Source organism: Platichthys flesus, chromosome 3 (genome assembly GCF_949316205.1).
Source record: "Platichthys flesus chromosome 3, fPlaFle2.1, whole genome shotgun sequence".
NCBI classification, from domain to species: Eukaryota; Metazoa; Chordata; class Actinopteri; order Pleuronectiformes; family Pleuronectidae; genus Platichthys; species Platichthys flesus.
Window position 1 is genome coordinate 1,886,510 of NC_084947.1, and position 15,568 is coordinate 1,902,077.

Here is a 15,568-nt window from a genome sequence, read left to right on the forward strand (position 1 = left end):
CTGATGCATCAGTGTTGTTCAAGTGGAGGCCGACACCAAGACGACACACACTGGCCGGAAGTAACCATATTTGGAGGAGCAGGGGGCGGAGCCTGACTGGGAGCTCCAGACACTTCACTGACACCATCACCTGCAACCTGCCCCCACTGGACAGCTGTCAATCACACAGTGTCCATGCCACGACACATCCGGTGCTTTATGGTCTATTTGATTCTTAATGATAAACTAATGTGACTCACAAGCATCCAACGGGTCTCTTTAAATCCAGATGTGTGAATAAGAGCGAGGGGAGCGGCTGCAGTGAATCATTCCTGTTACAGGGACTTGATAAAGACTAACAGAGGCTCATGTGCAGTGAAGGAAGAAGTTCACCATTTTTTAAACTTAAACACAACTTTATTGACAGAGAATCGGAAGAAACAAGCCGACTGTGACCTCGATCAGCGGAGAAGCTGTCAGGCAGAAAGATGACAAGCAGAGCCGGACCAATCGGTTGGTTGATAGATATGAGTCTTTCACAAACATGAATCCTAACCTAATATCAGCATCGAACCCAAAATATCGACATTGTTTTTGCTTTAGTAAAAGAAACAAACATGAAATCATTATTCTGAAAATGATTATTTTCATATTTTTTCTTAAACTCCCTTAAAATAAAATAAATTCAGGAAAATAGATGACTTCAGTGATATGATATGTTAACTATTTGCCTCCTGAAAGTTACACTGTGTTAACCTACATATACAGGAGGTCCCTGAACTGGATTACGAGCAGAGAGGTGAGACAAGGCAGAGAGAGAAAGCTGATGACCTGCGACACGATCAGGTCAAAGATTAAAACCTCCAGTGGCAAGTGAGGTCGGTGAGTGAGAGAGAGAGTGAGAGATAGAGAGAGAGAGAGAGAGAGAGAGAGAGAGAGAGAAAGGAGAGAGAGAGAGAGAATAAGACAGTGAGTGTAGAGGGATCAACGGTCAACTGCTTATCCCGTTATCACACACACACACACACACACACACACACACTCTCACACACACACACTGATGACAGTAACAATAAGCAGCGGCAGATGATGAGCAGAGAGATGCTGCACGCTGACAATGATGTGACAATCAGGCCTGAATAAGAAGAGATTCAGGGTTTAAAAATAACTTTGTGGTGAAAACCCTGGATTAGATGTTACTGGTGAAAACCCTGTGCAGTAAGATGAGGCTTCCAGCGACAGATGACACACATAAAACCAGGTTAAAGGTTAAGTTGGCGATGCCACGCCTCCTGAGATGAACGCACACGACAGATGTTGGCATTGTTGTGTTGCACATGACGGATGAGAACACACAGGACAGCCAATCATTTCATCCAGGTCGAATGAAATGATTGGACGAGCGTTTTACAGCCGCTTCCACAGAAGATGGATGTTTTTCTTTTTGTTGTCAGAGAAATCGTCTTCACGGCCGAACGTTTCTCCAAACGTGAGAAACACTGTGGAACAGATTTGTCTCTTTTTATCACAGACACCTGAACATGTGCAGAACTCTGTCGGTTGTTACGTGTTGTGGTGGTGAAGATGATAATGAGCCAAAGGGTCGAAGGAACAAGGAGGAAGACCCTTTGTGGGTTTATATAGAAAACAATGGATGCAGATGTTCCTGCAGATGTTTTGAAATGTACCCAATGCTGACGGGGTAATAATTCACACCCATTCGCAACAGCTACTGTCCAATAGAGGCAGCAGGAAAAAAAAGTCTCAAACCAACAACCCTGAATGTCTCCAGTGGTGATTTGTGCCTTTAAATCATCCGTTTGACAACAAGGGTTGAAAAGTACGTTTTACTTTGAGACTCTTTATTGTCACAGAAAATGTGGAAAAAGGTTATTTTTCTGGTTCCTGTAAATTATTTAAAACATTTCTTCTTTAACTAAAAGCATTTTCATTATAAGGAGGAGACGTATTCACCTTGGACACATTCATTCAAAAATCTTTTGTTGGTGTGCGTCCACTGAGAAGCAGCAGTGATCCACACAGCAGTGCGTCATCTTCATTAACTTAATGAGGACAATTCACTTTGAGTTTAATTTGAGGGCAGGTTTTTAAAGCCAAATATTTGGTTTGTGTAAGAAAGGGAAACAGTTCTGAGACATTGGACTCAGGCCACATCCACATCACCACGTTTTAGTTTGAAAAATACAAAGATGGAGAAGGCGTCTCCACTTCCTTCTCTCATTAGAACCAGTAGGAAGCTGTGACTCATGTTTTTCTATATGAATCCACACAATCAGACAAAGCTCCATTAGGCTTCAGCCTCTCTTTCAATCGCAGGCTTCATGTAGAGAGGAGACTCTTTAAAGCCGTGTGTGTTATCGCCACCAGCTTTAACGGCTCGCTGGCAGCCGGAACACTCAGGGTTTCAGAAAGGTTAACAGTCAGTGGGAAAGAGGTGGAGAGACGGAGGTGGAGAGAACGTCAGCTGCTGCGTTCTCTGGACGTCAGGGCAGGAGAGTCGGACTTTGACAGGATGTGTAGGAACAATCCAGACTCCGACTCACACTGAGATAAAAGCTACATTTCACATTTCACCCTTCACTCCACAGAGATCGTCCAGGCCAACATGACAGCACGCCACGGCACCGCTTACCTGACCACACGCAGGCATTAGCAGGGGCTTCGCACACACACACACACACACACACACACACACACTGGACACACACACAGCAAACAACATGTAATCCCATGTAAAGAAGCTTAGAAAACTGACTCTGACTCAAGAGCCTGAAAGCAGCACAGGCCACTGAGCTGCAGATGAAGTAACAGTAACGTTCACAGCTGTAACCATTACAGATGTGAGGAGCTGCTTGAGCCTCTGATAAAAAAAGCTAAAGACACTTTTAAGAAGCTTCTGAAGATGAACAACAACTTGAGAAGAAAGAATTAAGGACCAGATGAGGTCGAGTTGAGCCGATATCTTGATAAATCCAGAGAATTGGCCTCTGAGTTTACACAGCTCCTCACCATCCTGTGAGTTATTGGCTTTAAACCTGAATAAATGTTTTTTAGTTTTCACCAGATCCATGTGATTAAATGTGGCTCCATGCATTTACCATTATTAATTAACTACACATGTTTCTGGCCTCTGAATTCTTCTGTCAGCTCCTGTGGTTGAGACCTTTCAGGCAGGAGAATCCAAATCAGCTGCAATTTCTAACCTGAAACCTCCAACTGTGCAACCGCTGCCCCCCCCGTGAGTCCGAGTGCTGCTAACGAAGCCGGGGGGGGGGGGGGTAATTAGCAGACGGGGGCCTTGGGTTCACATCTTTCTTTTTTCAGGCATTGTGGTCACATAGGGTGGTTGTTTACTTGAGAAGGCTGAGGAAGAGGAGAAGAAGAGAGGGAGCGCGAGAGGGAGAGGAAGAGGAAGAGGAAGAGGAAGAGGAAGAGGGAGAGGAGAAGAGAGGAAGAGAGGAAGAGAGGAAGAGAGGAAGAGATGAAGAGATAAAGTGGAGGAGGAGAGGAGATGAAAAGGAGAGAGAGGAAGAGGAGGAGATGAGGAGAGGAGGAGAGGGAGAGGGAGAGGGAGAGGGAAAGGAAGAGGGAGAGGCAGAGGAAGAGGGAGAGGAGAAGAGAGGAAGAGATGAAGAGATGAAGAGATGAAGAGATGAAGATATAAAGTGGAGGAGGAGAGGAGATGGAGAGGAGAGAGAGGAAGAGGAGAAGAGGAGGATGGGAGGAGAGGTGGAGAGGTGGAGAGGTGGAGAGGTGGAGCAACCCAGTCTTGGAGGAGAGTTATGTAACCATGTGGATCCACAGTCAATCCCTGGAGGATTGAGGTCGAGTCTGGAGGGAAGTTGTGTGTCTGTCGAACAGAAGAAATAACGTTTGTGTCTGTGACAAACAGGAAGAAGAGGAGAGACGCCTCAGGCTTGTGTTTTACAAGATTTAAAAAACACAGGTACCATTGAAAGAAAAGTATGTTTATCTTAAATGTCTCGAATCGCGTCCGTTTACAGTTACACAAAAAGTGTGGAAAAGAGCAAAGTCTCATTTTGTGAACACTTTTTACTTTTAGACCTTGTGCCCAACATCCCCCCTAAAAATATCTTTCTCCAAACCTCCTCCTCCTCCTGCTGATGTGTGTGGAAACCAGGAGCAGGGACAATAAAGAGTGAAGTGGGATTTGTTAATCAGCTGCATCTGGACTCCTTCTCCTCTGTGGAGTCTGGACAATTCATTAGATTTATCACCGACTTGTCCACCTATCTGGGCTCGGCATGTAATGTCACTTTCCATCCATCCGACCTGCTCCAGCCACAGATTTCCATTTAGTACCCCGAGCCAGACTGGAGTCCCAAGGCTCCCTTTCAATTTCACTGAGTCCCATTAAAGCCGAGTCAGGCAGCCGCGGACCCCTGGCAGCTTCTCATCTGAGGCCTGACGCACACTGTGAAGCTCCAATTTCTCTCTGCATTTGTCTTAATACACGTCGAGAGGCCGGTGCACGGACGGGCTGTCGCTGCCAGGAGCAGTGACACCGCTGGGCCAGAGAGCAGCAACACACACATATACACACAGACACACAAAACTCTTCAGATTCAAATCTACTGAATCAACTGCTCAAGTCAACTACAACTATAACAACACATGTGATTGAAAACAAAATACAGGGTTTGAGAAGAGCTGCATCGATATGGATTTACAAGAGACGTTGACATTCACGATACAAAGAGAGGAAACAAATTCCTATACAGCTAAGAATCGGCCAATATGGGTTATGTATAAAAAGTATTCCCAAGATGTTGTCATCAAACCCTAAGGACATGAAATGTAATTTAGCGTTTTATATTTTACAGTTTAACCATAAAGTTTATCGTAAAAAACTATCTATAAACTATACTTTGCCATTAGCATTGTATATTCTGTAAAATAAAGAGTTTAGTGTGTCTGTGTGTGTGTATATGTAAATATTATGAGTAATTAAATAAAACTGTTTTTGTGTATTTCCACGTATGTATTATCAGCAGTGTTGTACTTTAAGCTGGTCCCATGGAACTTGAGTTTCTTATCTTCACAGTTACACACGTTTCTACTCAGGACACAAAGTGTTACTCACAACATGAAGTCCTGCTCCCAGCAGGGCTGGTCCCCGCGGACTGTGATGGTCGTGCTCTTCACATTCTGCACCTTCAACGTCACGTAGGCGTTGAACTTCTCTGTGAAGGAAACAAACAATGGAGGGTAAGAAGAGGATGCATTTTAATTTCTCTTTTATCATTTGGGAAAAATCTTTTCACTTAGTGAAAAAAGGTCCCGAGCTGCTCCACGGCCTCGTCTCAGTTATTGTTTGAACTACAGGTGAAAATGCTAATCTACAAAATGACATTCATGGAAACAAAGATATTTCCAGTAAGACAGAAGATTTGATGCAGAATATCTTCTCACACTATTATAAATGAGATGAAGCCGAGCTCTTTACTCTCTATACTCCAGATGTGACCACAAAATACTGATCATATCCTCAATCTAACCAGAACAATTCATCATGCTTTTACCTTGAAATCACCCAACACTATAAACCAGCTTGCAGTTTTATTTGTGCAGAACTGTCTTTAACCAAATGCAAGTCAGTTTTAGAGCCATCGAATAGAGTCCAGTAATAATTACGTCCAGTATAAACTACTCTATATATTCATGTTATATCCTTAATTCATCTTCACAACGTTGAGCGATTACAACTGACTTCAATATTTGGCAGATATTGATTTTAATGTTGAAAGTATGTAAATTCATGTTTATTTTCTTAATTCAAGTTCTGTATATTTGTTTATGGTTAAACTGTAACATTCAAAGCCTCAGTTACATTCCTTTGTAATCCGAGTTGGATAAAAACATCTATAGAAATATTTGTTGACACATCTGTATCAGAATGTTTTACATTAAACATCTGTAATGACTGTTTTAACAATGACCCCAGAAGAAAATCCATATAACTGCATCTTGTAAAATGAGGTGAGCTCAGAGGATTTCCCTCACGTTGTAAAACTACATTTAAGATGTTAAGCCGCTGAGATCTCGACCCACTCTTGGTCACAGGGCGAGAGGAGAAGGTCTGTATCTTTGAATAATGCTAATTTTCAAGGAAAGGGCTGCTATTAAGTGTGGCGGCGCTAAACAGGGAACACTTTGTACCAAGAAAAGACCACTTCAGAGTCTCATTACGTTTTCCCATCACACGCTGACAGCTGCACAGAGAACTACATGAACACGTCCACTCAGCACAGATCCAACAGTAATATATTCACATCCTGTCAGGTTAAATCTACATTTGCTTATTCTACAGAGATCAACTGGTGCAAAGATATGTGGACTTTATAATGCACTTCAATACTAATAATACATCTGCTTATTTTTTACCTATATACTGTAACTACTGTGCATGTTCTTTTATCTTTAATTCTCAGCCTGGTTGCACATCCATGACTTGAAGCCCATATCCCAATCTTTTATTTTTCGACCATCATTCCTCCCAGATCATAAACTGCAAATACAAATGGACGTGAACTCCCGGTCCAGAAAGTGAAGCCGATGAAGAATCCTGTTCTTCTGCTTCACTGACACACATCAGCATAAACCACCAGCCGCCTAATCCCTGTTTGATTACCTGCCTCAAGAGGCCCCGACTTCACACGAGCAGAAACGTGCACGAGCCTGAGCGAGCGTCAGGGATGCGGCTGTGTGTGTGTGTGTGTGTATGTGTGTGTGTGTGTGTGTGTTTGCGTGTCCTTGTTCATCTCGGTGTTCTCAATCTCACAGCCACTTTCTGGTGAAGAGAGTCGGTGGAGCTGAGGGCAGCGTCGGTGGAGTTGAGGTGAAGATGAGGTGAGGCCATGAATATGTTCATGAATACATTACACACAGGGTTCGCCTCCAGATGCTCTTGGTGTGTTTCCACGTCGGTGAAATACCTGAATTCATTAAACTCTGAGTCTTCATGATGTTTTAAAGCTTCTCGTACTAATGAATCTCATCGTTTCTACTATAAATCACAGTCAGGGGGTTTATTTAACAGATATTTAATGTATTTGGTTTAATTTGTGAATGTTAAAGTTGTGTAAAGATTAAGATTCTCTAACCGAGTCCCTAACCACAGCCGCTCACTTCAGCCCCTGGTGCTGCTGACGTTAGATGCATGGCTGCAGCGGGTTTTTAAAATTGCATAGAAGGTATTTAGAGCAAGACAATTAGAGTAAAAGCTTTTTAATAAGGTGCAGCGACGGAGGCTTTGACAAAAGGATGAACAGATGAATAGAAGACCTGTTTGATATTAAAGCATTAGTTAGATAAACATTTCAAAACACCCCTTGATAAAACCAAATACTCTCTAGTTCTAGTTCTGTCCTCGTCGTGCGTCAGGGGTCCGGGAGTCGATGTTTGATCTCTGAGGTGTCGACCACAGATTCCTCCGCCAACAAGGTTTTATCTTTGTTTACTCAGTTATTTAGCAGGATTACGCAAAAACTACTGGATGGATTCACAAAAACAGCCGTGAGAGGCGTGTAGGAAGAGTTGTTAATGGTTCTCTCAATGTCCAAGAAACCACAAACTATTCAACATATAGCTCCTGTTGTTTTCACACATTTTAATGATGAATTGATTATAGAAAATCTATAAAAATCCAGGATCAGACTGTGTCTCCAACGGTCAAATGGCTTCTCAATGAAAACCTGCAAACTACCATCTGGAAAACAAATCCTTGTTCCTGTTTGTGCATTTCAGTCACTTTGCCCTGTAGGAGATTCCCATCACAGCCTTCGTGCACTCAATCAGTTTCCCCCGTAGGAATAAAGGTTAATGCAGATGTAACACGAGTGTATGGAATCCTCAGCACCCACGTTAGATGTTTTAGTAATCACACTGTTGCATACAGATCTGTTTCTTTTTGCGTTTCCAATTTCCTTGTGAAATCCCCCCGGAGCTGTTTGTTGATGACACTGTGCTGCTTCAGTAAAGCAAGCAGAGAGACGCTGAGCTAATAAAACCTCACAGGGCAAAAAGAAACACTCCCGAACCAACAGAGCACAGACGACTCCCTGTGTTTCTGTCTTAAGCCTTATTTATCCAGGGAGGGTCGAGTGAACACTTGACCTGCTTCTCACATTCACATTCATCTAGCAGCTCCACAGAACTGACTGATACAACAAGAAGGATCCGGTTGGATTCATCAGATCTAAGTAAATACATGTTAGAAACACGCCGGCTTCCTCCAGCAGTCTGAAGACCTGCAGTGGACTGGAAGCTCCTGGTGTCTGGAGCTGGACTCAAACTTCTTATTTTCTGCAAATGGAGACACATGCATATGAATCTTATCTTTACACAGCTCCTCGTTTCGATCCTGTTGTGAGACTCAGGAAATGTCAAGTGTAAATGTCTCCGCTCTAATGGCCCAGGCAAGACGGGGAGGTGAAAGGGTTAATCTGGAATAATCCATCATTCACTTAAGGGGGTTGCCAGGTCTGTGATGAGGGGGACGAGGGACTGACAGGGTGCAGACAGCTCCATTTACTGCCTGAGCCACAGCGCCGAGGGAAACACACAAGAAACTGCACAAAGCACAACACAAATAACACACAAAAAGTCTAAATTTAGCTTCTGCTTTCTTTGACATCAACGAGGTTGTCATCAGAGGTGTTTGAATGACAGGTCTCCATAAACACACACACATACACACACACACACACACACACAGTGGATAGGACACATCCCAGCATGCAGCAGGACCCTCTTGGGGGGGCAGTCCACATCATTTATAATTAAGAGGCAATGACTTGTGTAAATAAATAAGTTATATTCAGCTACACACGGACGTCTGCAGCACGGCCGGCCAAGATGACATTTACTGAGCTGTCTTCAGTAATGAATACTCTATTATGGGTGTCGGGGGAGGTGGAAGAGGAGGGTGAGGAGGAAGGAGAGGAGGACCAGAGGAGGAGACCTTCGGGGGGAATGAAGGGAGCTGAAGGGGGAGTGGCTAAATAAAGTGGGATCATATATTTGTTTGTGGGGATGCGTCGTCCATCTTTATTTACAGACTTTGGTTCGATCTCCGTTTCCAGCCAATCACGCTCTGACACAGACTCTGACTAAGAGACAAGTGACGTCTGTCTCACAGGCTGGAGGAGACCCAAACAGAGCTAAAATGAAAATGAATACAGTTTATTAAATGAGTTTGTTGCACCACAACGATGCTGAGTCTCACCTATAATAATAATAACTGTAAACAGCTGAATAGAAAGAAAATCTGAGTCCCCACAACAATTCAGGTTTTAAACAGTCGTACAGTGAAAGTCTGTTTCCAGTCCGATGTGTTGAGGAGGAATCGTCACAGTCGGGTCTCTGACAGAACAACAGTTGAGGCTGAGCCTCATTACACCGACGCACAGGGATTCCTGTGCATTCATTAGGCTGCAGGGAGCCGTCACAGAGAGATAACCAGAGCTGCTGATGAGCTGCGAGCTCCCACAATCCCCTGCCCACACACACCTGAAGACCTGTTGTTCAAGGTTAATGATTTATTATAACAAGTAAAGCCCAATTATTTCTCACTTTCTGCACTGAAAAGAGAAACAGGAACGACAATGAACAAAAATGAATATCGAATCTTCCAGAGCAGCAGCTGATTTCTGCTGCCTTGTCCTTCGTGTTCTCCTCCTCTCAAACTTCTAGTCCAGAGAGTTCAGTCAGTGGTGTCGTGACCCACAAGCCAAAGAGAAGGAATTCATTCAAACGGCTAATATCACTGATTGGATCCTTGAAACCAGAGTAACAGGATGAACTGTTTTCAAATGAGCCTCTAGCTCTTTGTGGAACGATCAACTCTCACATGAAGCTAAATCACACATGACCTGCAGGAACAGTTGGATCAGATCAGACCAACACGTTCACATCATCTTCTCTGAAGACATCACAGCTGAAAACAGGAGAATGTGCCTTAAATCCTTCAAACTAATAAAGTGACACATTCACGGGACTCGTCTCTCAGGGGACGTCCACCGCTGAGGTTTGAGGAGACACAGCAGCCGAGTCCCTGAGGCAAGGAATCTATTGCTTCTTCATATTAAGACAAATCAGATCATGTTTCCCAAAGTGGGACAAAGTCTACTAGTTGTTTCTGACCTCAGACTAATAATCATGTCCCGTGACAGAACGCCATCCTGGGTATACTCGCCACCGCCTGCGTGGCTGGGTGTTCCAGCCCCCAGGAAGAAATTAGGAGGTTTTAGGTCAAGTTTTAAATTAGAAATTTACAGACGCAAACTTTATATTCCTTTCTTTGTGTCAGGAAATGTTTCAACAAGACGACATGAATGGAATCCAGCAGTCTACTAGGTTATTGGATTCAGGCAAAGTCTACCTCTGCTAACTCGATTTACTGTATAAGTGTATATTATATATATTTAAAAGTAGAATGCAAACATTTAGAATGTGAAAGATATATTTGATTTATCTTCGACACATAAACTACATGAAAACATTCAAATACAACATTAGCAGCGACAGACTGTTGCTTTGTTTCGTGTACGAATCATCGCTGCTTTGTTTATCATCATATTTTTAGTTTTCCACACTTTGACGACACTTTCACACAGAAGTATTTGTGATTTCTGAAACCATGAATAAGATGTGAACATTCACAAACCACAAGATGTTGGATCTTGTAAAATATGTTGTAATCTTTGGTTTGATAATATAAAAGTCTATTTGTTCAGCTGAAGGACGGAGAGAGATCCATGAAAGGTTTGCTGGAGTTTGTATCTTTAATAAAATTAGAGTTAGTTTATAACTTTCAGAAAGCAGCTGTAATTCCAAACAACGAGTGAAAGGAAGCGTCTTAGCTGTGGATGTTCGGCAGCAGCACCATCCGTCATGTCCCGTTTTATGAACCCTGTGAGGACCAATCAAAACAAGCTTCCGCTCTGGAAATCAGCTCTGCGATCGGAGGCCGGAGGCGGCCAATGACAAATCATCTCCTGTATCTGGCGTCTGTCTCTGTCTCCTGAAGACAGTGAGGGATTTGTCTCCATCTCCCCTTTATGCCGGGGATGACACGTAGTCATTTCAGGCTAGCAGGTGGCCCTTTTGTCTGTGATGATCTATTGATTTGCCTCTGTCCTCCTCTGGCTTGATTTCTCATTCTCCCACTTGTCGCTGTTGTTCACCCCTCGTCATCGCCTGGAGAGAGGACGGAGAGACAAACAGCCGCAGCCGGCAACGAGGCACAAAGCCAGAGAGACGGGGAGAAAGGAAGGTGGAGGCTGAGGCGGAGTCCCACTCTTCACTGGCTGAACAATTCATGCAACGCGGGTTTGAGAAATCTTTAATTTTAGAGATTTGGCTTTTACTTGTAATGGTAACGGTTAGAATAATATGGTAGTGAATGCTTTGTGATATGAAAATCAACATCTGGACAGATGTCAAAGATCAGTGTGAGAGAAACCAACAGATGTTGTTGGACGCAGGACATGAACAGTTCAGATCTGTGCTTCCAGCCTCAGAGGCTTTACAGTTTAACTCAAATGATTAAACACTTCTACCTTCACCGCTGAGTCAATTTTCATCATCTGCAAATCCAAACTTTCTTGACGTGGAGCAAGACCTAGAGACTGATGGTGTCTTTTCCCCTCAGATCAAAGTCACGTTATGTGGAACCTCAGCTTTTAAGTGTTGATGAAGTTTTAAAAACTCAACTAAAGGCTCATTTCATTCTGTCTTCATGTACAAATACAGATTTGTCTGTTTGAAATGACGTGATCGCCACTGATATGGTCGTCTAGCTTGAACTATCGCTACACTGCCCCCTCAGGATTCCCAGTGGTACTGCTCCGTTTCATCAGTTTTGTCCGTATCCGTTATACACAAATCTAAGACCGACGTCATGGCCCTGGTCTTTAAAAATAATTTAGGACACAGATCTGATTCTTTAGAGAAAAAAACCTTACGTTCAATGGAAAATCAAAACAGATCTATCAATAATATCCGTCTCACTGAAAGTCAGAGAACTGAGATGGAGACAGATGAAAAAAATCAATCTCAACACAGTCATCGTTCACAAAGGTGCAATTCCTCATTATTACTGTGACTTCAGCTCCACATGGTCAAATAAGAGTGATATGATTTATGATTTATGATTTAAGCTCTCACCTGGAGGCCCATGTAGTTTGGCTTTCTTCACTGAAAGACAAAAAGAGAAAACACAGACAATGTAAGAAACAGAGACACACATACGTACTCACAGTGTATTCATTATATATATATATATATATATATATATATATTCGCTGTCGGCCTACAGTTTCTTATTTATGAAATTTTGATGTAATTTCTTTTTAAGTGTGATGAACTGGATCCAACCAAGTTTTTTGTGAGTGTTCTTTCTTTCATGTTTCCTGTTTACTCACTGAACCAAACTGAAAAAGTGAACAAGGCAAAGGGAAGAAGACAGAAGATTTGAATTGTTAATGAGAAATTCATTAGACTTTTAACTTTCGTACCTACAACTTACTGTGCACACCGATATAGAACCAGATTAACAAATGGCAGAGATATGGAAAAACTGAAAAGATATATATGAAATAGAAACTGACTTCATGATGCAGAAGCAAGTCACAAGTTATTTTTCACCAGCAACAAAACTCATAAAGACAAAGATTCTATTTATAAACAGAGCTCTTAGTTTGGCTTGATGGACTTTATTAACCAGATTGAAAAGGACTGACACAAAGAGATTAAGGCTTTTATAACTAGTGTGAGTCATTATTTTTCACTGATTATTAACATATAAAAGAATGTGTCTGGATTGTGTAGTTCAGGTCATGTGGTTAAAATGTGTTCTGTGTAAATCAACACAAAGAAAGGACACAGTCCATTAACCCACAGACACCAGCCACTGGTCGGACTCATTAGTGGCACGATGGTGAATGTTTCAACCTGTGGGCGAAGGATGCAAGTGAACCAGGAAACATTCAGTAAATCACTGTTTACAATGACTTTCAGATGAAAGGTCGTTAAACCTTCAAGAAAAAATATCAAATATATTGGATGTCCTTGTCTTAGATGATAGTAAATCTTTGGGGTGTGAGTTTTAATTGCAAAAAGAAGTATTTGATGTCCTTAGCATTGTAGGACGACTTGATTAATCAAGACGTTAATCAAGAACAGTTTGATAATGAAAATCATCATAAGAACAAATGGTGATACAACAATAATCTGTTCTTTGCAAACCCATCAAGATTTTCTGTTAAAACATCAATATCACTGCAAAGGAAGTTAAAATGTTTGCATATACTGCTGTGTGCTACATGCTATAGGCTGCATATGCTCCATGCTACACACAAAATATCAAATAAATCAGTAAAAAATCGATTACAATGGCAGCAGGGACTTCCTGACGTCTTCTGTCTGCAATAACTAGTGTAAGGTTTAAGAAACTAATGTGAAGAGAGAAGATATTTATGTTTTTGATATAGCTCCTGTGTAATTTCACAGATTTACATGTTTCATGGAATTAAAAATACTTATTTCTTCCAAAGAAAAGGCTTAGTAAAAAATCTAAAGTTGGGGAACTATCCTGTGATATTGGTTTTAAGTCAAATTACTTGCAGAGATGAACACCGTACACGTAACTCAAGTCAACCAAAATAATCAACAACAATATTGTGGGTGATATAAAAAAAATTGTCAAGAAATACTAAACACCACCAGCAGCGAGACCTGCAGCACAGAATGTCCTGAAATGCCAGAGTGTCTTAAAATGTCAATGTGTCAAGCTTCGGGCTAAAAAGTCTCCGGCATTGATCTGCAATGCAATTAACTCCAGAGGAAATGTGTCACAGTCATTTTACCATGCAGCAGAATAAAGGTTTAATCCATTTAGAGGTAATTTGGTTTGTTTAAATCAAAGTTAAATGCATATTCTCATCCCGGCTGATCGATCACTGAGCGTCCTGACGAGACAGACAGACACGGAGGACAATACGCAGAGAGACACCGAGATCGTTAACTGGTCGATTGCCTCATGGCTCAGAGGTGAAGCCTGGTGGCCTGATTGGTCCGGAGCCAACCGGGCTCTGACAACACCTGTGACTGGACTGACACCGTGAAAGAGACTGAAGAGAGGAGGAGGAGGAGGAGGAGGAGGAGGAAGAGGAGGAGGAAGAGGAGGAGGAGGAGGAGGAGGAGGAGGAAGAGAGGTTCTAGATCAGATTAAAAGGAGCATCTACTACAGGTTGGCTATTCGATGTTTAAACCTTCATCCACATGTGTAATATTCACCATTTTGTTGCTTTTCTAATTGTTTAGTTTCAAACTGAGCTGAAGTTGCTGCAGCCTCGTCCGACCGAGTCGTTAACATTTGAGTTTCTTTCTGACTTTCCACAGTTTGTTCAGTTCAACACCGTTTTCAGCCATTTTTTATTTAGCAGCCTCTTTTATTAAAGGCTGCTAAAATCGAAGGCACTCAGTGGAGCACACACCTCCACAGATAAGTCCCAACAACACTACACACGATAACCCACTTCTTATATGCAAGTAAATAGGAAGCCGACTATGATTAATATGTCATAAAACAAGTTAAAGACAGTTAAAGAGAATAAACAACCTGTATCTGACCCTTTAATGTGCATCTGAACCAGAGTTCATAGTGTTCTTCAGTTCAGTGCTCATAAAACAACTTCCTGCTCCTGTTAAAACAACAACAAGCAGATTTAATGCTTTAGTGTTGTACTGATGATTCACTTTCCTGAAGTGCATCGGGGACGTGAGTGAGAGAAGCTGAGTTACAACCCGACGAGTTCCCCAGAGAGAAGCTGCTGAAGGACACTGAGCTCCGCTGTTTGATGAAGTTTCATTTCCAGGCAAAAAAAATTTATGAGAATTAATGAAATTCTTTTATTTGTGTGGTTTCACTGATCCCAGGGCGGCAATTAATGGTTTTTGGTTAAGCAGAGAACCCAGTTGGAATCTGAGCGGCTCCACTGGCTGCTCTGTGGAGCTTTGAGTTGAGATGTTTTATGAGCATCTTGGGAGGTTTTTAATCACAGCGGCGTAAACCCGAGAGATGATGACATGTGTTGTGATCCATCGCTTTGCAAACGAGTAAATAAAGAGGACCACTCCAGCAAATAAAACAAACACTGACAATCGTTGATGTTTAGTCAAATCCATCATAACTTGCAGCTGAAAGTTGAAGTGCTCGGCTCGGATTTATCCTCCTGCGTTTGCCAGAGGGATCATCACCGCTCTGGATCATCACCGCTCTGGATCATCACCGCTCTGGATCATCACTGCTCTGGATCCTGGCTGCTGAGGAAGAACGATTCCCTGGGCACCAGTGATCATCGCTGGTCTGACATTACAATACTCAGTTTCTATGCTTTCTCTCCGTAGAGGATCGATCTTCCTCCTGTGAGCTCTTTCATCAGGACGGATGTAAGTTATGTGTCTGAGTTAAAAACATTTGATGCCGGCCCCCTGCAGAGACGCAGGAGTTCGGACACGATGTCAGAATCATCCCTGGTGGCTC

General features: G+C 42.4%; 1 protein-coding gene across 1 annotated transcript in view; it reads right to left on the reverse strand.

The window, feature by feature from the left end:
* The window catches only part of LOC133933402 (protein unc-13 homolog B-like), a 31,524-nt gene that overhangs the window by 6,419 nt on the left and 9,537 nt on the right, over nt 1–15,568 (reverse strand). Inside the window, exons 2-3 of the mRNA XM_062380498.1 lie at nt 12,190–12,219; nt 5,105–5,204 (exon numbers count right to left, since the gene is read on the reverse strand). Coding sequence (XP_062236482.1) covers nt 5,105–5,204; nt 12,190–12,219 — 130 coding nt within the window. The remainder of the gene's footprint in view (nt 1–5,104; nt 5,205–12,189; nt 12,220–15,568) is intronic.